Here is a 24,076-nt window from a genome sequence, read left to right on the forward strand (position 1 = left end):
TAAAGGAGCTATCTTGTGACAGTAAGGTGCTGTGTGGCTTTCAGGCCTTCTGTGTGAGTCTGGGTGTGATATAAGACCTCTCAGATACCGACTCTTCTCTGAGGTGGTGTCTGGAGGTTCTCTGTCCAAAGCTCAGTGGGGCACGCAGGAGCAGGGCAGGGAAGCTACCTGCAGCAGCCTTCCTCCTGCAGTTACAGCCCAAGCTGTACTTTTTACCTGGAGTGGTAAAACTCACAAAGAGCGTTCTCTGTCCATCTGTACAGTGATGGCAATGGTACATCTTGATCCTGAGAGAGCAACAACATGGAGATCCCAGTGAGCTTTAACCTCACTGATCCCACGAAGAGTGTTTAAATGGGGAAGAAATATAGTTTCTCATAGGTAGTAAACATCTGCTTTTCCTTTTGAACAGGATTTACTGGACCATTCCTGCACATCTGGAAGTGGTTCTGGACTTCCTTTCTTGGTGCAAAGAACAGTGGCTCGCCAGATCACACTTGTAGAGTGTGTAGGTTAGTATAATTCTTGTTCACATCTAGCACTAAGTCTTGGTAACAGCATTCCTTGCAGAGAGAAAGCTTCATCTCCTAATCCTCAGTTGCCTATATAAAGTATGAAATTCTTCAGGCTTCAGCTTATGGAACAGCTTTGGTTTTGGAAAGCTAAGTGAAAAACTCACATCTTTGCAGAGGAAAGGGGCAAATATAATCTGTGCTTGCTTCATGATTGAAAAACCTTAAGCTTTGTTCAGTCTTGGAAAAGATAAACCAAGCTAAATAAACAAGGCTTTTAGAAAAGCAAGCTCAAAGTGAAGATGGAAACTGTCAGACTGCGGGTGTCATTTAATGAACAAACATATAATTCCATGGGAAAGCTTTGGAATTAGAAAAGGATCCTCTGGATTGAGTTGAGTTGAAGCATCAAGTAAAGTGGATAATGTGGTGTTTTAAAAACCCTGAACTCCCAATTTTGTGCCACTGGAGTGGGACCACAAATGTTTTGGAGATGACTTGCTCTGTGCTGTTGCTTTGGGAGCGTGCAGGCAGTGACATGCTACTGCTGCCATTTTCCTCCTTAAATTATTCCCTAAAACTCTGAGTCAAACTCTGATTATGTTTTATCAGTGTTTCTTTGGGCAAAATTTGGTACTTTATATCAAGAAGGCCCAAATGTTCACCCTTGTGTTAGATCCAAATGTATGTCCTCAGATGTTCTGCAATTTCTCTGCACCAGAAACTGTAGATTATGGGAAGCATAATGAATCTGCCAGTGATACAACATTTTGTACTTGTATCTGCATGTGAGTAAGCGTCTCTGCTCCCCAGTTAGGCTGGCACTGTTTCTGGAGACTCAGTGTTTTAGCCTGTGCAGCAGAAGCAGATGAAAACACTCATGCAAGAAGTCTCTTCTGGGTTACAGCATTGAGAGCAATGTTGGGTATCTCTGTTTGGCTCTACCTGCTGCTGATCCGTGCATGCCTCTGTCCTAATGTGAAAGTTCATAGTTGTATTTGTATTGTGTACTCTGGCCTGGTAGTGTGCTGCATGAGTCCCTTGGGCCATGAAGGCACTCTGTTTGCTGGCAGCTGAGCGGGGAGAGCTGCCTAGGACGGACACTGCACTCATACGCTCAAGGCTTGCAACTGGAACAAAAAGGAAACATTAAGGGACACTGGAGCACCGTGTGATTGTCAAGTCGTAAAAAGTGCACACAGGGGTGACAGAACTGCACCAGTGTGATGTTTGGGCCATGCTATCCTATTAGCTAATCCTGTTCTTCTGCCCTGTGAAGACCGTTAGTTGACAACTTTTACTGTGTTTCTTCCCTCACCAGGAAAGGGACGTTATGGAGAAGTTTGGAGGGGTCAGTGGCAAGGAGAAAATGTTGCTGTGAAGATCTTCTCTTCTAGGGATGAAAAATCCTGGTTCAGGGAAACGGAATTGTACAACACTGTATTGCTGCGGCATGAAAACATTTTAGGTGAGTAGGACAACCATGTTCACGTGTCCTGGTGTAGCTGGTGTACAGGTGAGTTAACTGGGCAGTTCACTGCAGGTTTGCCAGGGATTTTGCGTTCTTTGAGATTAGATTGGGGTGGCTTGCCAGGAGGGTGCTGAAATCTGAGTCCCAACTGGAGAAGGAGTCATAGCAACTATGATTTGGTTGTCCTGCAGTATTCTGGCAAGAGGCAGGCAACCAGATTCGTCAGTTGTTGGCAGCACAGTGTGTAGGGAAGGAGGTGCCACAGACCCATGTGCTGAGAATTCACCCTTGCAGCTCTTGCTGCAGGGCAGCAAACTGACAAAAGAGTTATTGCACAATGTGATAGGTGGAGAAGTTCTAGTGGAGCTACTTTTTCTTATAACTTGGTTTACCTGGGAGAAACAAAGGGAGAAATAGTGAATAGAACTGAAATGTTTGAATACTTCTCCTTGTGCCTGAGTAAGGTGCAGTATGAATCCATCATTTCCTGCCGTTTCACTGTTCTGCTTGGGGTCAAAATAAGCTCCTGTGTGTAAACTTCAACTGAATTTGCCCCTTCATGATGTATCTCACTTCCTGTAAATAAGTATGATGACTTTGAATCTTCTGCATCCCTTACGCCTTGTGTCCTCAGTTCTGAGAGCCCACAAAACGACCTTTTTGTGTTTTGAGACATGGCTGACGTTTAAGCAGCCTTTTGATTCCTAGTAGACATGACCTTCTTTAACTGCTGTGCCACCTCTACAAATGAAAGCAGTAGCATGTTTTGTGAGTGCTGATGTTGCCTCATCTGCAATCTGTCTGTCTGCCATCAGTTTTACTTGCGCTCCTTGTTCTTGTTTAGTGTCAGGGAATATTCCTTGGCTCTATAGCTCACCCTGCTAGATGTTTGTCTCATGTTTCCTGAAGCAATTCCTTTGTTACTACAAAAATAATTTGGTGACCTCCTCAAATGTGAATCATTGAACTTTCCTTCCCGAGAGAGTGAGTAACTTGGCTGAAATGACATTGCACATTTCCCATGTTCCTCTCTCTGTGTTTAGTCTTTCTTCACAGCTGTCGAATTTGTTGGCTATTGTATAGAATTTTTTTAGATGTAGTATTAAACAATATCACAGGTCACAAAAGGATCTCATTGTGCAGAAATCTGACTTTAGGAGAGAAAGTAGTGGATGATCTTTCTGACAAATGTCACCTGTAGGCTTTTAATAAACATGATTTGTTCCTCCAACTTGGGTATGAAGCTTTGGTTGTTCCCCAGCTACAGCTGTGAAGGTCAGCAGTGTGCTGGCACTCAGTAAGTTTAGAGCTAACGGGAAGGGAGCTGCTCCTGAATTTTGGGTTCAGTTTTAAGATACTTCATTTTTGAAAGTAGTTCTTGAAGCTCATGAGTCTCAGGAAATATTTCTCAATTCCTCTTTGGAAAAATCATGGTGATCAACAGCTGTGATGTGTAAAGGTGCCCTGTGTTCCTGCACCAGGAGGCAAACGCACACCAGAGCTGTATCTAGTATTTGAAGTACAAGAGTTACTTTATTTTCTATGCTAACGTTCTGGTGCTGCCACGTTCTCTGTAGCCAGCTGCGACTTCAAGTCCTGTGGTTCAGTTGTTAGCTGGGGAACAGTTAAGATGGGGCATTTGGAGCCTACAGCAAGTTAGAGTAGTCTCATATGTCTGATGACTTATCAGGCTGCAGCAGTCTCTCTGCAGCCTTTTAAGCCATTGGAGAGCAAGTTGTTGCTGTGGAGAGATGTGCTCATTTCAGTCTGTGTTTGGTCAGAAGGGTGTGATGTTTCCTGTGGGGACAGCAAGGTTCTGGCTGGGGCTGACTTACCTTGGATGTGAACATGAAGCTGACACAGGATGTAGTGTCTGTTTATTGGAGTGTGACATGTACATGACACGCATCTGACCCTTTTCTCAGCAGCCTGCACTGGCAGCTTGCGGCCCTTAAAAATGGAAATGGCACCTTCAGGCCACCTTCAATACCTCTTTGAGGTATTGCTTCTTTCCAGGCTGATGCTGCTGAGTGGACAGCAGCAGATGTGCTATAGTCTGCTGTGCTTCTTGCTTAACTGGAAGCTTCCTCACCTCTGAGTCCTTCAAAGGGGGGGAAAAAAAGCAAAACCCCAAAGGATGTGGGTCCTAACAAGTAGCTGTGCTTGAAACTGACAAAACACACAAATACCTTCTTGTGAACAGCCCTGAGTTGGAGTTCTGGAACAGGTCAGCTCTGTTTTGCCAGGGTAACACCTGCAGTCTGTTTTCAGTGCAGTACAATCACGGAACAGTTTTCATTAAACAACTTAGTTGTGGGAGAAGCCTGGTAGTATGGATTCTTTTCTTGGGGAAGTCTTGGAGGAGCTGTGCCGTTTCATTCTGCCGTTTCTCCTCTGTTCTTCCTCCTTGTGCAGGCTTTATTGCATCTGACATGACTTCCAGAAACTCCAGCACGCAGCTGTGGCTAATCACGCACTACCACGAGATGGGCTCTCTGTACGACTACCTGCAGCTGACCACGCTGGACACGGTGAGCTGCCTGCGCATCGTGCTCTCCATCGCCAGCGGGCTCGCGCACCTGCACATCGAGATCTTCGGCACGCAGGGCAAGCCCGCCATCGCGCACCGGGACCTGAAGAGCAAGAACATCCTGGTGAAGAAGAACGGGCAGTGCTGCATAGCGGATTTGGGTGAGTCGCTGGGCCCCGGCGCGCTGCCGCTGCCGCCTCGGGCCCGCGCGGCCGCCAGGTGGCGCTGCCGCCTCGGCCATGGCGGCGCCGGGCGCTGCGCTCCGGCCCGGGCCCCGCGCCGCCCCCAGCCGGCCTCAGGCCGCCGGCGTGCCGAGGGGCAGTTGCTCGTTCACACCGCAGCCCGTGTCCGATGCTGTGTGGGGGTTTGTTGTCCTCTGAAGTCCCGGGAGAAGGCAGTGGTGGGGCAGCAGCACTGTGCAGCCAGTAGCCAGGCAGCGTGGCACGGCACGGGCACCGGGTCGTGTGTGGGTGCTGGAGCGTCTTCCTCGTGAGGAAAGGCTGCGGGCCCTGGGGCTGCTGAGCCTGGAGAAGGCTGAGGGGGCATGTCACTAACAGTTACAGATATCGAAATGGTGGGTGTCAGGAGGTGGGGGCAGCTCTGTTTTCTGGTTTATCTGGTGACAGGACAAGGGGTGATGGGATGAGGCTGGAACACAAACAGTTCCACTTAAACATCAGAAAAACCTGTGTCAGTGTTTCAGTGAGGGAGCCCTGGCACAGGCTGCCCAGGGAGGCTGTGGAGGCTCCTTCCTTGGAGCTCCTCAGGACCCATCTGGACCCATCCCTGTGGGACCTGCTTCTGCGGGGGTGTTGGGCTGGATGGTATCTAAAGGTCCCTTCCAACCCCTGTCATTCTATGATTCTATGAAGAAGAGTACTGAGAGATGGACATGTTTTCAGTAATCATTCCGCTGCTTAGTTCCTGCCACTGTCACCAGGGCAACATGAGACACACACAGGGAACACATGAAAGCCATACACCTTTCTGTCTAAATTTTCACATGGAATAGTGAGTGAAATTCAAGCAGTGAGGTGACAAACTTCAGGAACTGGCCTTTAAATAAATTTGTAGCTCACACTGAGAAGGGGACAGCACATAAGGACATTGACTGATGTCACACTGATAAAGTGACATCTACTATATCTAGAGGCTTCAGATATTTTCTGAAAGCACAGAGAGAAATATTTCCCAGTTAAGTCTCATGGTGGTAAAAATAACTTCTTAAAAATGTGCAATCCTCAGGCATGTGTCTGGTAACTCTCTGTTACAGATATGGAACACGTTAAGAAAGTGTCAGTGTTGGTGGCTTCTGGCATATGTGTATTCATACACTTCTGTATAGCTTTGTCTTTTTTTTCCTCCTCTGGTCTCCTCTGCTTCAACACACGCACCATACGAGAAAAATGGTACTTGGACTGCTACGTGTGAGCAGAGGGAAAGACTGGCTACAGCTGCCCAGAGCTAAGTTGGACATGGGTTCTGTCAGTCCCTCCAGGCTCTGAACTGGCAGTGTATTCATGAGGAATAGGTGTCAGCTCTGGCAATGAGGAGGAATGCACTTTGATGTGCATCTTCCATCTGCCTGTGCTGTGGGCAGTCTGGGTGCTGCACAGCTGGCCTTTGGCCATTCAATCCCAGCCCTTCTGACTGGCAGTCAGAGCAGAGCCTGTGTCAACTGGCTGTTTGTCCTTCAGCCAGCATGATGGAAACTAGCATCTCTAAGACCCACCGAGTATCCAGCGCTGCAGTTACAAAACTAGCTGTTGCAAATATGTTCTAGCTAAGCAGAAACTGTGTGATAAAGTCCAAGGATGGATGTCAACCCTGTGGAAGAGTTCTACCCTCCTCCTTCTGAAGCAATTCTTGTGCATGGTAATAGGTCATAGTTGCACAACTTTATAGAGCACCAGAATAAGCCCAGTCCTTCTCTTGCTCCCCCCTGCCCTGCATGGAGTAAGGAATGTGTGTTTGAAACAAACACGGGTATTAGGAAGGAAGCTGCAAAGAACGATAACACAACATCCTTGCTCGGTTTGTCAGATACTCCAGTACACCAATGAGGATCTTTTGGTGTCTTAACCAACATGTTTCATCAGTTTCTGTTCTTTGTTTTTAAAGAATCTGTACCTTAAAGTAGGAGCTGCTCTGACAAGCAGTTACATGCCTTAGGTTAAATGTGCCTTAAGATCTCCTGAGGAGGAGAACTGAAGCAGTGCATTATGTGCTTCCTAACTCCCATCAGCAGCGCAGATGGCACTGTGATGAGAACCTGGTTACAACATTGTTGTCCCCTGACCTCATTGCAACACTTTCTTAGCTCGTGGGGTGCTGACTTGCATCCCTTAGCCTTAAACCTTTCACCTGTCGGTCCATCGAATCCGTCTTGCCCAATTTGGATGGGTTATTATGGTTTTTATCAAAACGTTCTCCAAGGCCTTGATGTCTTCAGAGGAAGAATTTGTTACCTAATCTTTGTTTACAGTGTGCAATTCTTTACAATATCAGAGTCCATACATATTCTATAATGCAAGCTACTATAAACAAATAGGTAGGCGTGTAAATGCATGTCCTATATGTGCATCTGTGTGTTTATGTCTGACAAAGTACTTTCATCATAAAGCAAAACATGATGGTGGTGACAGTTTGATCTTCTGTGGGACCGAGTCACAAAGTTTTTAAAGTGTGATCTGAAACAAACTCGTGTTAAATGTAAAGGGTGTATGTTATTCTTACTAGATTTGTTGAGGAAATTAGGGAGGGTTTGTGTCATCTTTCCTATTGCTTGGTTACGTCATGCACCTGTTGCTGTTCAATTTGCAGTGTTCCGTGTTTACCATGGCAATGAGTACTCTGTGTGTTTCCAAATTTACAGTCATTTAGTCCCTCGCGTAATGTTCTTTGCTTAAATGTTTAGTAATTAGTAAAAACTGGGTAGAGTGGTTTCAACTGACTCATTTTTGATCAGCCTGAGGATGTTTATTTTTCAAGCTGCTGCAAATACGGTGGTCTTTATTTTCCTGCTTTTATTTTTTAACTTGTGTACATCCATCATGCAATGTTTTTCTTCTCTTCTTGCCCACAGTTCAGTTATATCCACCTACCCAGAAGTTCTATAAATAAATTTGATTGCTGTGTGAAATTGTTTTCTTCCCAGTAAGAGGCGCGTGGCTACCTGTGTGTACGTGCCTGGAGCGCTGGGGACATCCAGTGGCTGCAAAACAACGGCAGCGTTTTGCAACAGCCCAGTAACATGTTTAATGGTGACCCTGGAGGAGATAGCTGGCCTGAGGCTGCAGCATGAGCCTGTTTCTGATAGCTAATTTGGAGATGGCCCAGTTGGTCTTTGGACAGTTGGACTCTCAGCTCCTCCTTTTTAAGGAGCTGTGTCACTGCTCACATGTAATTTTAAACGTATGCTGACACAGTGTTAAGGGGAATTAACAGTGACCGGGGTTTTCTTTCCTTCCTTCAGGCCTTGCGGTTATGCACTCCCAAAGCACGAACCAGTTGGATGTGGGGAACAATCCCCGTGTGGGTACCAAACGCTACATGGCCCCAGAAGTCTTGGATGAAACCATCCAGGCAGACTGCTTCGATTCCTACAAGAGGGTTGACATCTGGGCGTTTGGGCTGGTCCTCTGGGAGGTGGCTAGACGCATGGTGAGCAATGGTAAGTGTTTGAGACTCCTGTAGTTGGTTTTAGAAGGGGTTGAGCAAATGGAGACACATGGCAAAGCATCTGCGACCATAATGTGCAGGACACACGGTAAAATACTGGACCTCCAGAGTAGTTTGATTCCTGACAGCTTGCTGCATGTGTTGAAGGTGTTGGCATGTTGGATACAGCGGCTGAGTATTGTTTCTGTGAAGGCAACAGAGCGTCCCCTGCTACATTGTAAATCCTGATGAGCAATTATTTGTAATGCTAGTTAAAATTTTACATCATGAAGCCTCTAAACTTTTTCCATGTGTTATTAAACCATACTGAATACTTTTAGGTGTCTGATTCTTGTGACAAAACCTAAGGAACAGAAGGAAAATAGGAAGTGAAGCTGTCAGAATTCAGGGATGCTCTTGCATTCCAAAGTTCAACACACTCACAAAGCAGGTCTCGTTGCTGTTTTTAACTGTCAGTTAAAAGTATTGCTCCCTTGTTCAGGGTAATTCCTAGCACAGCAGCCTCAGGCATCTAGTAGTCTCCAGAAACACTGCAGTGAGGCGTGTTAGGAGAAGCTGCTGGAAGGTGGCACTTTGAGAGGATTTACAGACCATCCAACCTGCTGGGATATTGCCTGGGGCCTGAAGCAGTGTCCCAAGCCCCTGGCTTCTCTAGAATACTTACAAGGTGCTTAAAGCATTAAGATACCTTAAGTAGTCTCCTAAGCCTTGCTTTGATAGCTCTGAAGAGATGTAAACTGGGTTCTCTGTGATGGTGAGAGCAGGGCAGTATGTGTGGGTGGTCAGCTGTTTTGGGCAGATGCAGTTTAAGTTGCAGGGTCAGTAGTGAGCAGCTCCTGTCTTGCTGGAAGCTGGTGGCAGTCACGGGACTGACTCCAGGAGCTGAAGGGAGCCTCCTAAAGCTTTCTAGCGGGTGGCAGACCTGAGCTTGTGGCTGTACATTCCTTCTCACTCTCAGGAGGTACTTGAAGATCTGTGCAGCATTGCTCTCACACAAGAACATACATCAGCTAAATCACAGTGTGGTGATGATCTCTGGTGAAGATGTATGTGGTTAATTAGAGAAGGGAGGAAGGTCTTGTGAATGTGTTTCTTATGATGTACTCTGTTTATTGGCAAATGTATGTTGTGGGCAGTGAGGGAGATGTGCTCATTGCATTTCCCAATACTGGGAGAGCTCTGGGTTGCAGTTCATGTCAGTGTGAGTGCCTTGAGAATTCGAGCTGTAACTATATTGTTTTCAGTGCAGTTTTATGTCCTGCACTTTGTCTGCCTCAGCAGTGTGAGCCAGTTGCCATAACACAGGAGGCTTGCTGGGCAGGGGTGGGTGACTGCAGTGTGCCATAGGTGATGGTGGCAGTGCTGGGAAGGGAGGGCAGCCCACGTGTGAGGGGAGGCACTCAGCCCTGGCTGGCCAGGGTGCTTACACTCAGACACCATGCATGGTGTTGTCTGTCTGAACAGAGCAGCTGGCCTATGTGATGACAATTTCACCTGAAAGCTTTCGATAGGCTTGTTTTTATTGCCAGTCTTGAATTTTGAGTGGCTTATCTGGAGTCTGTCTCACTTCAGTGCTGTTGGAACCTGCTAATCCTTTGAATATTAGATGTCTTGCTGCCTTTGTGTCTGAATGTACACTTACACTTTCTGTGTGTGTATACTGTAAGAAATAGATATTAAAAATGTACACAGTCTTACCTAGTTACGCCTTGAAATGAAAATTCCATGCCGTGGTACCTATTATTTAATATTCCTGTGCTGAGGTCTTGATCTGTAGGTATTGCTGCAGTACCTGCAGTTCACAGACAATTTACCTGAGCTGCTTTTGAACTAACAAGCTCAGATTGTGCTGGCAGCTTCACCAAGATGGTATGAAACCCAGCACGGACTGCAGACCTACCAAGGTTGGTTTGGTTCAGACTGAGCTCAGTGCCACCAAGAAGGAGCTTTGAGTGCTAATGCAGATTGTCATTGGTCACGTCAGTCAAGTCTTAAACTTAAGACAATGGTGATGCTAATCCCACGGCACTTATTTCCAGTTGCTCTGTGTTTCTGGCTGTTGCCATGAGTAATTACATCTCCTTGCAGGGATTCGAAATGGAATAAGTGTTTTCTCTCACATTTGGGTGTTGAGCTGTGTGGACATCATGACTTCATCAGGTGGTCACTCAGATAAGCCTGTGTGATTTGTACTAAGACTTTGCACTGAGAGCGAGCAAGCTGAGGTCAGGGGAGCATGCTGGTGTGAGCTGGGCAGCACTGTTTCTTCAGTGGGCCAGCAGCAGTTGTCAGCTCTGTGTGCTGGACGCTTTTGCTGCCACTTCATGCTGAGGGACACTTGTTATCTCTGAGTTACTCGGGTGGACGTGCAGAGTCTGTCCCCATGAATTCCCTTTGTTCAGTACTTCAGTTTGTGGAGACCCTGAAGTTTTCATAATCAGACTAAGCCTGGTGGTTATAAACATGGAAAAACTTGCTTTAGTTTCTTTTTTTGGCTTTTTAAGCTTTTACCTTTTTTAAATGCTTTTTTAAGCCCCTCTGACGTCCCTCAGGGTGACACAGTGATTCTGAGTACTCTCCTGCTGTGGCTTAGTATGAGGAGGAAAATGTGATTGGAAACTCCTTCACCACACCTAAGAATGGTTGGGAATTGTCTTTGTGCTGTCGCAGGAGCCACTCAGCACTTCTCTCTGTACTTGAACATGCGACTTAAGCTCTCAAATCAGTATTTTACTGTCTTCAAACAGAGCATTGCTTCTTCCCTGTGGAGTGGCTGTTCAGTGCGTTGCAGGGTGCTCCCTTCCCGGCACACAGCGCCCTGCATCGCTGCTTGCCTGGCACTCACGCTTCTGTTCCCTGGGACTCTTCACGCGTGTTCCCAGTGCCGTGCTCTTGTTCAGGGTTAACAGTAACACCAGGAGCTGAGAGATAGTTACTGCTCAGAGCCACCCTTGGTGTCTGCCTGTTGTATCTCCAAGGCCACGTCTGTTGCTTAGGCGTTTGTGGGCTCTTGCCTTGCTCCAGGAGTTGTGTTTGTGCATGTGTAGCACAAGCTGATGTTCCAGCAATGAGAAATGAAGGTGAAGCAAACACCACTTTGTGTGTGAGCTCTGGCTGATGTGAGCAGCAAGCAGCCAGCAACCTCAGGGGGAGAAAGACAATAAAAGTGTCAGAAGTCATCTTACAACTGTCCGGAGAGCGGGAGGCTGTGGGTGGTGCTGGTGTGCCGGTGGGGCAGCGGACGAGGGCCATGTGCTGCGGGCAGGGTGCCCGCTGCTGTGGGACAGAGGTGACTGTGGCTGCCTACAGGGCCTCCCATGCCATGCTGCCACTTGGAGCACTCTGCAGGCGCTACTGGAGGAAAGGCTAGACCTACTTCAGCTCCTGTTTATTACTCTTATCTGAAGTGGCTGCTTATGTGCCCTATACTTTGAAAGGACCACATGAAAATAGCGAGTTAGAGCCAGACTCTGTCTCCTACAGATAAAGTTAATGTGTAACATCCTAATGACCCTGGAAACGTTTTCAGAGCTGTAAGACGTAGCTCTGAGGTTCTGCATTTGACTCATGTGAAGCCACTACTTCATCTGTATCCACACTGTCTGTGCTTACCAGAGGGGTTTTGTATTCTTCAGTTCTTACAATAACCTTGATTCAGTGTTCTGGGAGGAAGCAAGAGGAATATGAAGACAAGAGTTCAGCCCTGGAGGTGGTTTGGTATATGCAATTAGGAATGGCTCAGAAGGGGAAGGTGGTGCATCTGTGTCAGAATACCCTGGGACAAGCCCTGCAGTCTGCTAATGACTCTGTTACCTTAACTCCCTTGGGTAGCCAGATCTTTGAACTGTCCTACTGTTTTCCAAGACAATTGTCATTCCTTGAAGACCATTTCCCTCTTCACTTAGCCATCACAGCTGGGGGTTTACAGATCTTTACAGGATGGCTAGGGGATTTTGGTCTTCAGCTCCAATAGAATAAAAATTAGAACTCAAGCACTGTAGCCAAGTTTGAGATCCTCTTTTCCACTTGAGCACATCCAAGCAACAGGAATTCTCCTGGTTTGTATGTGTCTGACAGTGAGAGAGCTGCCAGTCTGCTAAGAAGCAGTTTTAAGGTTGTTCTGCCCATGTTCCTGCTGTACATAGAGAGCCTCATTCACTTGGTGTTTTTCCAAGCTGCTGACCCAAATGCCTGTCTTTGAACACCAGTTTTTAAACTGGCTTGCTAAGGAAGTTGAACTCCCTATAGATCATTTTTGAGCTTAATCCACTGATGAAACAGCAGTGCATGCCTTCAAGTAGGCAAAAGGGTCCCTAGCCTGCTGGCTTGCTGTGATCTGGGTGACAAGTTGTGAGAGCACATACATCGACTCGTTTGTCAGCCCTGGCGAAGGCATTTGGAGGCTGGGTGCCGCGGGCTGTCGGGCGTTTGCCCGGGTGATGGCACGTGCTGTCAGTTACCCTGGGTATTTTACTGTTCTAGTAACAAATGAAATCGTTTGAAGCAGCAATGTGAGAGTCCGTAGCCACTGACATGCTTATTGGGCTCTTTTGGGAATCATAAAGCCACGCAAAGTGTGTGGCAAGCCCATTAAGAACCACAGTGCAGAGCTTACGTTCAGGTTTGCTAGCAGAAAGCCCAGCCCTGCGTGGTTAGCACACCTCCACGCACTATAAAAGATGGCCTTTTGGCAAGTGAACTTCTTTCTCGCTATTTCAGCTCCAGCATCTGTGAAGTGGAAGTAGTTCTTACTTTGTGGAATTGTGGTATGAGCCAATTAATTAACATTTTGGGTAGAAAAAGCTGTTCCTGTGCTGTCTAACGGGTGCTTGACGCTGGGGTGTTACCTTTTGGAAGGTTTTTGTGCTCCTCAGCTATCTGGGTCACGAGTTCTCTCTTTCTATGCAGAAATGCCTTGTGCTGACACAGTCATTAAATGACCCTTCTCTTGTTTGTCTCGCCAGGTATTGTGGAAGATTATAAACCACCGTTTTATGACTTGGTTCCAAACGATCCCAGCTTTGAAGACATGAGGAAAGTGGTCTGTGTGGATCAGCAAAGGCCCAACATTCCCAACAGATGGTTCTCAGACCCTGTAAGTGTGTGTGCCTGTGAGGGGCTGCTGCAGACGAGTGCTGGCCCTTCTCTTGAAATACTCATGGATGTTGTTTTCAGTTATCATTTGAAATGATCTCAGTGCTTCTTGTCAGGGGCAGTACCCGTACAGGTTTCAGGTATATTACACAGAATCACAGAATGGTGGGGGTTGGAAGGGACCTTTAGAGATCATCCAGCCCACCTTCCCTGCAGAAGCAGCTCCCACCTAGATCAGATCACACAGGAATGTGTCCAGGCGGGGCTGGAAACCCGCAGCCTTTCTCGTAAAAAAGATGTTCCAGTCCCCTGATCATCTTGTTGGCCCTGTACTGGCCTCTCTCCAGCAGTTCCCTGTCCCTCTTGAGCTGGGGAGCCCAGAACTGGAAACAGGACTCCAGATGAGGCCTCACTAGGGCAGAGTAGAGGGGGAGGAGAACCTCCGTTGACCTGCTGCTCACACTCTTCTTGATGCATCCCAGGCTGCCATTGGCCTTCTTACCCACGAGGGCACATTGCTGGCTCATATTTAGCTTACTGTCAACCAGGACTCCCACGTGTGTCTCTGCAGAGCTGCTCTCCAGCAGGTCAATCCCCAGCCTGTACTGGTGCAGGGGGTTGTTCCTCCCCAGGTGCAGGACTCTGCATCAATAAGACAGTAAAACTGTATTGTTAGTGCTGAGCCCAGCCTGGTGCTTCCTTGGCTTGTGCTTTGTGTACTGACACATGTGTTCTGTGGCTTTGTTTCTTTACTGTTTCCCCAGACGTTAACATCTCTTGCCAAGCTGATGAAAGAATGCTGGTACCAGAACCCGTCAGCGAGACTCACAGCCCTGCGAATCAAAAAGACTTTGACCAAAATTGATAATTCCTTAGATAAACTGAAAGCTGACTGCTGACCTTCTCCTGGTGCTCTCCTGGCAGGAAGGCACGTGTCTGGCTCGGGAGCGGTCTGGCCAGGCGGTTCATACGGTTGGTCCCCACGTGGCTTCTGACAGAGCAGAAGTCCTTGCCAAGCCACGTGCTGTGCGGGAGACGCGGAACACGACGGACTTTGCTCAGTGGCTGCGATGGGCATTTCACTAATGGTCAAGCTGTAAGGTCTCGCGCTGGATGTACTGTTGCAAAGGTAGTGGCCTGAAGGAAGACAGAGAAATCCTAAGACAAGATCAGGGCATTAAATAATGGCTTTGAACAGCTTTTTTTTTTGTTTGTTTCTTTGTTTTTATTTTTAATCCTCCTGATCACTCCCAGGGTGAACGTATGGAAGTGGTAAACTTTAATCAGCAATATTGCCTGTGCTTCTCTTCTTTATTGCACTAGGAATTCTTTGCATTCCTTACTTGCACTGTCACTGTTAATTTTAATGACATGACTTGCCAAAAATATGATTGGCTGTATACTACATTGATCTATGCCTGAGTAATAGGAAATGAATTTGGTAAACTGAAAATGTAACTGTCAGATTTTAGCTGCATTTTACACGTGTACTGATGTTTACAATAATGCTGAACATTAGGAACTTCTCGTTTATACACAACTTGCAAATTATTTATTACTAGTGCACTTGCCAGGTTTTTTAACTGTAAAGTAAGTGCATAAAGTTAAAGCTTATTTTTATGTGGCCTCTTTCATGATTTCTTACACAGATGTTTTTGTAACACACTATAACCTGAAACATGAATTGTTTTCTGTATTGCCATATTACAACTCGATAGTCACGTTTTAAGTGCTTCACATTTGTAGGTGTGTGGTCTGTAACATGTTTTCAGTTCGAATACGGAACGTATATATAGCCATTACCCACACAACATTGTGTCTAGTATCTTGCTGATCTAGAACAGGAAAACAGTGGAGGACTTGACTGCAGTTTTAGGTCATGAACGCTGTGGGGAAAATGCATTTTATTTCTTCTAAGCTATATAATATGCATTTAAACTCTGCCAGAAAAATAACTATTTTGTTTTAATCTACTTTTTCTATTTAGTAGGTATTTGTATAAATTAAATAGAATGTTTTCAAGTCAAACCAAGGAGTGTTTTAGTCCTCTTACTGCCTGTTAGTCACAGAGGTTGTAGCAGTGACACAGCGGGGTCACCAGCCCTATGCTGCGGGGAAACGGAGCTGGCCCGAGTCATCCTGCATGGGACACTGCGTGGGACGCCGCAGGACCGAGGCTCTGAACAGCCCCTTGTCTGGCTGTGCTGCTCCTGGGCTGGGCTACATCCCAAAACAGGACAGCAGGCAACTGGTGTGCTCTCCTTGGACGTGACATTGGCTATGTCCATGCAAACCTCCAGAGCATACCTTGCAGGAGGAGACTCCTTGTCCCCCAGCCCATGGGGAGGGACTCAGCTCCGTCCCTAGAGAGCCATTTCTCTGACTGTAACTCTCAATACTCTCATCTCACTTTTTATGCCAAGTGGAATTGCAACTAGGAAGTGACAGTGCCCTTTCACCCTTGGAGAACCACTCCTGTGTTCGTGGCCTTGAAATCCTCCAGGTAATGTAAGGACATGGATGGTGTTTAGCCATTTGGACATGATTCCTCTGGCTGTGAGGTTCCCTTCTCAGCCTTAAGCCTGCTGAATTTCACTCTCCTCTTCCTCTGTGACTTTCCTTCTCGGCCCTGGTCTCCATTGTCCTGCTGTGCCCAAGCAGCCTGCCATGCTGCTGCTGCATCTGCAGTGTGGAAACAGCAGCCAGGTGTGGGGCTCAGACTGCTGCAGAGCAGCCTCAACTGGCAGCAGTTGCTGGGTCTCTTTAATTATCCTCCATGAGAATCAGAGCGGAGACAGTGCTGCAAAACCATAGGACAAGCGTGATCTGGTTGGTTTTCTTTGTTAGTTATTTATAGGAAGTGAAAGCTTGTTTGTCTCACTGCATTCTGGTTTGCTTTCAGCTGGATGTGATGTGTGCTGAGCCAGCTGTAAACAGTGGCAGACCAGGAGGAATGGGGCTTCTGCCATGGCTCCAGGGGGTCGGTCTGTTGGACTGGATGCAAGTAGCTAGTGGCAGCTGCAGCTGCAAAAGGGGCAGCTCTGGTGGTGATAGCCTTCTGATGCAGGTGATAGCCTTCTGATGCAGGTGATAGCCTTCTGATGCAGGTGATAGCTTTTTCTGTATTGCCCACAGTTCTTAACTCCAGGTGCCTGCTGCACACAGATAAGTAAATGTCTTTCATATATGTTTGTGTCATGGAACAGATGTTGGTGTTGGAAAGAAGCGAGAGGTGAGGCAGCCTGTGGTGAGGGAGATGTCAGGCTGCTGCAGTGCTGGGGATGAGGGCAGCTGGGGATGTCTTCACAGGGCAGGAGGGGAGGCAGCTCTATGGACGGACAGGGCCAAAGTCAGAGCTGGAAGCTCGGGGTGCATTACTTTTGAAATGGCTGGTTAGGGGTTTTGCTTGGAGCTCTCACATCTCCAGGATTTTGCAGTGCAGGTGTTACAGGAGAGGGACAAGTCTGTCACGTTGATGACTAATAACAATTAATGCTGGCTGCATTTGCAGAGCCTTTCTCTAACACTGGCATGCTGAGTCACAGCATCTCACTAGACTTTGGCAAGATTGTGTCTCCCCAGTGCAGGTCTGTGGGCTCTGCTGTGGGAGGGCAGCAGCCAATCTCCAGGAGCCTGCCAGGAGCTGACTTGGATGGAAAAGCCTGTCCCAGGCACTTGGTGACATGCTGGACAAGGTCATTTGCATTGGTCCCGCTGCTGGTAGCTTCCTCTTGCATATCAAAACATCCAGGGATTGTTCTAAACAAAACTCATGTTCATGTCCTGCTAATGAAGTATTTTTGGTCCAGGCTTTGACTGAACCGTTTGAAATGTTAACTCACATGTTTCTTTGAATTATGTGACTCTCTGGCAAACTTGAATCAAGACAATTGAGTGGAAAATAATGAGCAGTAATTTCTTAGCAGTTTCGTATCTCTTGACTCAGGGCTAAGTCCTTCAGCACTGTGCTTCTCGAAGGTGTGGATGCTGCTGGGGGCAGTCAGGGTGCCCCACTGACTGCTGCTGCTGGGGGCAGTCAGGGTGCCCCACTGACTGCTGCTGCTGGGGGCAGTCAGGGTGCCCCTCTGACTGCTGCTACCGGGGAACTGGGGTTGGTGTACCTGGGAGCAGAGGAGGAATGGCTCTGTTATAGCCAGGGAGGGATTATCTGTGGTGTTTAACCCCATTTTCAAGCATCTTGACAACTGGGAGAAAACTCCTCTCTGCTTTTTCTCTCAGTGTCAAGGTTCAGGCAGTGGGGAAGAGTCTCCAAGTGCTGCAGGTGAAGACAACATCACTGCCTCCCACGCTGTTTTTACTGCATGATTATTAATTGATGTTCCTCTGGTACCTCCCCCCCAAAATCTAATCTTCTAAAGAGATTTGGAGTGCTTATATATAATCTTCTGCCATAAGGGCATCGTTGCATTTATTACTATGGAGATGGCACAGGCAGTTCCATGGCTGAATTATTCATGTGTCTGGCGGATTCACGCTGTACACAGCCAGTGTGGATCTGGGGTGCTGTCACTGGAACAGAGCCTGGCCCTGTACCGGAGCCCTGGCAAGAGGAAGGAGGCCCTGCCTGTCAAACAGAACTGAAATGCTGCAGCAGCGCAGGAGTGGCACTGTCTGTTGGGTCTGGCTGTCCTCCTGATGGGTATGGCTACTTGCTGCTTGCAGGAGCAAGCCTACGTAAAAAGCAGGGTTGCTTTAGCTTTGGGGGAGAGGTTGGTGCTTTTTGCTTGGATTTTGTCCCTCCATATGCAGAATGCTTGTTTGTTCTTCGTTAGGAGCATGCTGCACATGGACAGCATCCTGGGGACTGCTGCCTGCAGCCCAGTGCCTGCAACTCCAGATTGTGTTGCTGTAGTGAAGTCATTGAAGGCTTCATCCCACTGCCTGTGCCTTCCCTTGTGGGCCCTCTGTGCTGGAATTGTCCATGAAGAATCTGTACCAAGCCTTCCAGACTTTAATTTACCTGGAATCAGCTATGTTGATAAGGAAGGACAAGGAGGGATTCTCTTCCCTGTGGGGTGAAATGTCTGCTGTGCACAAAGATCAGCCTTGGCATGGTGGTTGGCACTGGAGAAGGGAAAGGAGGCTGTTACTGGTGCCATTCCATCTAACCAGAGGGAAGTGAAGTCCTCTCAAACACAGAATGCATTTTTACACTTTAAAGCTAAGACTCATGTGGGAACAGTAAGCATTTTATCAAATGTAGAATTAATGTTGTACCGTGGCAGATGCTCTCTCCTGGGAATAGCACATTTGCTTGATCCCCAGCTGGAAGGAAGAAACCCACCTCACTTGTAGTGCCTGAACTGAGACACGGTGCCAAGCCATGAGCCAAAGCATGCCAGGGAAAGCCGAGCACAGCCACACATGGTGTGGGTCAGTCTTGGCCTGTGGCAGGGGCAGCGAGGCCGTGCAGGATCTCTGGTACTCGGGGAGGAGAGGCCAGGACCTTCTCTTTGGAAACTGCAGTTTATTCCTGGTTATGGACCCATCTTGCTGCCTCCACATCATGTGTGGCAGAGAGCTGTGTGAAGTCTGCTAAAGGGATTTTCGGAGGGGTCTGGGACATGCTCACGGGTCGTCCTGCGCTGTGCCAGGCGCTGCTCAGAGGTCGGGGAACACGGCCCTCTTGGGGACGGCGGGCTGTTGCCATCGTAGACTCGAGTGCCTGCCAGCTCTCGGACTTGGGACTTGGTGCTGGTTTGCTGTTGTGTTTCTGAAGGCAGCGTGCCCTTGCTGGCACGGCTGTGGCCGTGTGCCGCTCTGCACGGCCGCACCAGCCCCAGCAGCGTGTCCCAACCCGGGCGCAGCCCTGGCACGGCAGCGGGAGGGCCACGGCCTGGCCTCGGGGTGCTGGGGCTCCTCAGGGCTCTGTGCTTACAGACAGACAAACATCCAGCAGTGCCTGGGACAAGCAGCAGCTGCTGGACAAAAGCGCTGCTCCCCGCTTGTCTGCTGCTCCCTCAGTTGTCCTGGGACTCACCCCTGGGGAGGGACAGCTTTTGCAGGACAGTGCCTCTGGCCACGCCGCCTTCCTCCCATCTGTGAGCTGCACTTCTTCCTTCCAGGCTCAGAGAAGAGCGGAGCAGTAGCTATGGGGAGTTATGCCAGAAGGAAACCAAACTTGGCTAGGCCAGAGATTTTCTTGATGAAGACATTAAAACCTGCAGTCAGCTTGTTCTTTTGATCTTAAGGGGTCATGATACAGTTGACTGAAGCTTGGTATCTGTTGCTAACTACACTTAAGGACTTTATACCACTCTGATCTCTCCCCCCATAGGTCTCTGCAGCAGTCTTGTCCATTTCTCACCATCCAAAAAACCTTCCTACCCCAAATATCACAAGTGTTTCAGGTGCACAGCATAGATTTCTCATTATTCTTGGAATGTTCTCCTGTAAAACCTTGCAGCCTTTGCAATGTGCTGCCCACCAAAGGCTGGGGGCAGTTGGGGACTGTGGGTGGGATGCTGCGAGTTGTCTGATGACGATTTGCTACAACAGCTGTTGCATTACATCGTCTGCCTCCAGCACAGAGGATGTAACTTCCACATGAGAGCCGAAAAGAGGAAACTGAAGGGTCTAAAGAGCAGTTTGTAAGAGCAGAGGAACTGCTAGCAAAGGAGAGCTCACGGTAACTCGGTGTACAGAGAACCTGTGAAACACGGAGGGCAAAGCGATGCCTTTTGTCTGCTCTTGTTTGGTTCTGTGCTGTATGTGCAACCTGGAACCGTTTAGTGCGTGGAATTAAAAATAGCTTAGCACTGGCCGTGCAGCTGAGCTGTTGCAGAGGTGTGGAGCAGCAGCAGCAGTGCTCTGAGAGCCGAGCCCAGGCGCTGAGCGCACGCTGAGCACAATTACTGCCTGAGCCGTGCGGCGGTCGATGGGGGCTGCGGCGGCCTTCCAGCGCCGGCTTTCCGCTTACACTGGAAACAGGCTGGAAACTGACAAACTCACTGTGTCCAGTCCCCTGCAATGAGATGCTGTGTGAGCTTAGAATACGTGACTGCCCATCTTCATTAGGTGAACATCGATAATGGGCAAAACAACCCCCAAAAGGATTCTGCCGCTGCTAATTGCTCACAGAAATGAGAATCTCAATTGCAGTTGCTCTGCAAGCACTTCTCAAGTTGCACAAGGAACTTCACAGAATTCAGTATTCTTGGTGCTTTTTGCACTGTTTTACATGAGGATCTGGAATTAAAGTGGAAGCCTTTAGGGAAGGGACTCTGACCTTGCCTTTGTTCCAGCAGTTGCCAGTGGATGGTTCAGTTTTCCTCTTGCTATTCCTGATGAACCTACTCTCGTCTCGCTCCCCCCAGGGATGGTTCCAAAGGGGCCCCCCAGGAACCCCCTGTGGAAACTACAGTGCAGAAGCCCCAGTGCCCAGTACAGCTTGGCTGGACCGAGGCACAGGCTTTGCCTTATGAAGCAATGGGGAGAGGGGAGCTGCATGTTGGTGTCCATCTCAGCACAGAGCTGATGTCAGGCTGACACTGCAGCAGCTGTCCTCTGAGCAGCAGCCTCTCTGCTCCTGCCTTTCACTGGGGAGCCATGGGCTGGAGGCTGAGTTGTTGCTGTGTTAGCTCAGGCACAAAGCAGCACACAGTGGAAAAGCTGGCTTGGGCTTAGCTTGTGCTTCACACTTAATGCTGCAGGAGGCAACTGAAAGGAGCCAGGACCAAGTGCCTGAGGCAGCAGCTTCAATGTGCTTGGGCTCTGCCTCAGTCTCCCTACAGCCACTGCTGTCCAGGAGGAGAGGCAGGAAAGCCCTGTCAGCGCTGGGATGGCCTGAGAGGGGAACACTGCCGGCCATCCTGAGAGCAGAGGGCACAGTCCTGTAGGAATTCACTTTGTAGTTACACTGATGCTCACTCTGGACACTTCGTATGTCTGAATGATGCCAGAGAGTAGTTCTATTATTGCCCCCTCCGTCAGAGGCACACACTCATCAATATGGACTTTTGAACAGACCGAGGGGCTGCTGGTTAATAGATTTCGGGGCTGTTGGGAACAGCTTTGGTGGGTGCAGGGATGGGGACTGAAGAACTGCAAAATGTTTTTTGGAGCAGGTTGGGATTTTTTTAACTTTTTTCCCCCCCCCCAATTGCCAGGGTCAACAACAAAATGTTTTTGCAGGACTGTGTCATTCTGACAGCAAGTTTTGGAAGGTCTTGGAGCATTTCTGGATGAACAGAACGGGAAACAGACTGTGAGACAGCTCCCTAACTGGACAGTGACCTGGGATGTGGAGGCCCAAGGTGAGTGGTAACCACTGGCCTGATGGCATTTCTGGGATGTCTGTGGATTTGGTGGTGTTCTGCCTGCACAAAGTTTCAACAGGTCTGAGTTTTGTCCTTATGGGGAGCAAAACAAATTACAAAACAAAGTTCTTGTTTTCCAGCCAACCCTAGAAGCACTTCCAGTTGGCACATGACTTTATGGTGTTGTCCGTTTCCAGAGGCTCCTAAACCCCCAGGACAGGCTATTTCTGTCCCACGATGAACCATGCCATGCAAGCTGCTAACTCTGGAGCGTGCTTGCCTCACAACAGCCTCAAAGTGTGGGGTTTCTTCCTCAGTCCCTTGTCTTGTCCTTTTGTTTTTCACTGGCATTTGGTGTGTGTCAAAGGCCTGATGCAGATTAGAGACAAAAGGTGAAAGACAGTGTGGACAACAGGGGACCCACAAATCTCAGAGTGCTCTATAAACACGGTAAGATGTGAGGAACTGTGTCTCTGCCCCTACTGTGCTTGGTGTAGTTCCTGAGGGGCTGTTTCAGCCAGTGGCCCATCCATAAGAGCTCTGCCCTAGCTGTCATCCCTTTGGCAGGAGCTGCCTGGCCAGCCCCAGGAGGGAGAGCACTCACTGCTTCTCACTTCTGCACTAATGAAAACATACATAGAGAATTCCCCTTGTAAACTATGGAAGTCCACTTTAAAGTTAGGTGGTTGCATTTTCTGTTCTTCCTGCATCTCAGTTCACAAAAGTAATGCTTGTAGAATTGACAACACTGGTGATCTTTGGGATAAAGCCCCACCAACTAAAGGAGGCCAATGTTCCCAGCAACCTCTGTGGGAAAAGGCGTTTAAGCCACGTATGCAGCTGTTTCAGCAATGGGCTTTATTACATACTGTAGCAACCCCAGGCACTTCCTAAACGGTGGCTGAGCTTGAGTGCTGGAGGCAAGCAAACACAGAGCACCGAGTGCAGAGCAGGGTTGAGAGAATACAAGTGAGTTTGGTGAGGTTCTTTGGTTTTAAACCCAGTCTCAAAACAATTGTAAAATGAAAGCAGCTTGCAATTATGCATCAGTAATACTCTGAGACTTGCATGAGACCTACTGGAGAGGGGGGTTAAAACCTGACAGGCAACTCGAATCTAGAGTTCACAGGCATCGTGTAATTCACAATATAATAACACACAAGTGCTCAGACAACTAGTTTTTCACAGCCTGATCGGAAACAAAAGGTCTGGTATCTGTTTGAAACAGGCACCAGGGACAGCATTGCCAGGTGGTGTATGGAAAAGCTGGGCAGAGCATGGCACCTGATGGGTGTGAGAGAGCAACGTGATTAGTGTCCTGACACACTTCTTTCATAAATACACATGTAAACGAGGGGGGAAATGGAAAATCCAGTCAGGCATCTGAGTGTACTGCCAGCATCCGTAGACTGTGACATGGATTGGTTTGTGTCAACAAGCTGCAAAGTTTCTAACAGATTTACAAGGTCCCAAAGAAAATCCTCTGGCTTTAACACGTATCTGCAACACTCCTTTCCATCAGCAGGCTGAATGATTCCAGTGACTGAAGGCCTGTCAGTCCCCTGCCCTGCTAGGATAGATACACAGATGTGGCTTGTGTCTCCAACCTGGGCGTTAGTTGCTCTTTAAAATTGTCGCACTTGTTCAGGACAGTATCACAAATATTGTCCAGGACAGCGGGGCAGGCTCGTGCCTGGCACCAGCTTCTCCTCCGAGTCCTGTCTGCCAGAGGATTAGGCCTCCCATCCCAGACAAGATACCTTCCTTGGGCCAGAAGCACCAGTTATTTTTCAGTTACTGGATGTGTGGTGTCTTTTGCTGAGCTCAGCAAACCTCTTCTGAGATGAAGCCATCTCTCCTTCTGTCCTTGAACACTGAGGGGGTGTCCCCAGCCTTTGGCAAGCTGCTGGTTGCTGTTGAGTGCTTTGGAGTCCCTTTGTGGGAGCTGCATTCGGTAACAAGTTTTGTCATGGTAATTCTTCACTCCCAGTGTCCATGATATGAATAAAATCAGAGTTTTAAAACTAAAATAACGTGTGTAGTACAGTAAAATCTCTTGGGGGTGTTGGAGAGATGCAGCCTGCGTTCCTACCTGTTCAGACTGGTGGGTGCTGCATCCAGGTGGGTAAGTTTGCCTCTGTTTGAGTGGAGTTTTTGCTGTCTGCTTTAGTGGAACTAGTGTTGAAGTATCTATTTCACAGAACAAATTCTCTTGCCTTAATGCATCATCAGTATTGTATCACCACTCCAATCCAATAAAAGAGAGAGACTGATGTGTTTGCCACCTTGTCCCCCCACATCGGTTTATTGCTGTAATCACTCTTTTCATGTGATTTGTCAACGGTGTGTTAAAAGTGATTTACTGCTTCTTGTCCTCCATGAAGTAACTGAGGACAGGACTACCCTGGTTAGAGGTGGGACTTCTGAGGCCAGGACAGCTGCACTTCTGTGCATTCACAGTTTTTCCTCCAGCTCTGCTGCTCTGTAGTTTTCTCACTGCAGGAGCAGC

At 48.1% G+C, this 24,076-nt stretch overlaps 2 protein-coding genes across 2 annotated transcripts in view; both read left to right on the plus strand.

Annotated features, from left to right (window-relative positions):
• Window positions 1-15,316, plus strand: part of ACVR1 (activin A receptor type 1) — a 58,687-nt gene extending 43,371 nt beyond the window's left edge. The window contains exons 5-10 of the mRNA XM_062004782.1: window positions 413-512; window positions 1,834-1,980; window positions 4,399-4,674; window positions 7,989-8,186; window positions 13,159-13,289; window positions 14,053-15,316. Of these exons, the coding sequence (XP_061860766.1) occupies window positions 413-512; window positions 1,834-1,980; window positions 4,399-4,674; window positions 7,989-8,186; window positions 13,159-13,289; window positions 14,053-14,187 (987 nt within the window). The 3' untranslated portion in view covers window positions 14,188-15,316. The remainder of the gene's footprint in view (window positions 1-412; window positions 513-1,833; window positions 1,981-4,398; window positions 4,675-7,988; window positions 8,187-13,158; window positions 13,290-14,052) is intronic.
• Window positions 15,317-21,555: 6,239 nt separating this feature from the next.
• The window catches only part of ACVR1C (activin A receptor type 1C), a 30,250-nt gene continuing 27,729 nt past the window's right edge, over window positions 21,556-24,076 (plus strand). The window contains exon 1 of the mRNA XM_062004529.1: window positions 21,556-21,564. The gene's annotated coding sequence lies outside the window, so the exon portion shown is untranslated. The remainder of the gene's footprint in view (window positions 21,565-24,076) is intronic.

This window comes from Colius striatus, chromosome 11 (assembly GCF_028858725.1).
Source record: "Colius striatus isolate bColStr4 chromosome 11, bColStr4.1.hap1, whole genome shotgun sequence".
Classification (NCBI taxonomy): domain Eukaryota; kingdom Metazoa; phylum Chordata; class Aves; order Coliiformes; family Coliidae; genus Colius; species Colius striatus.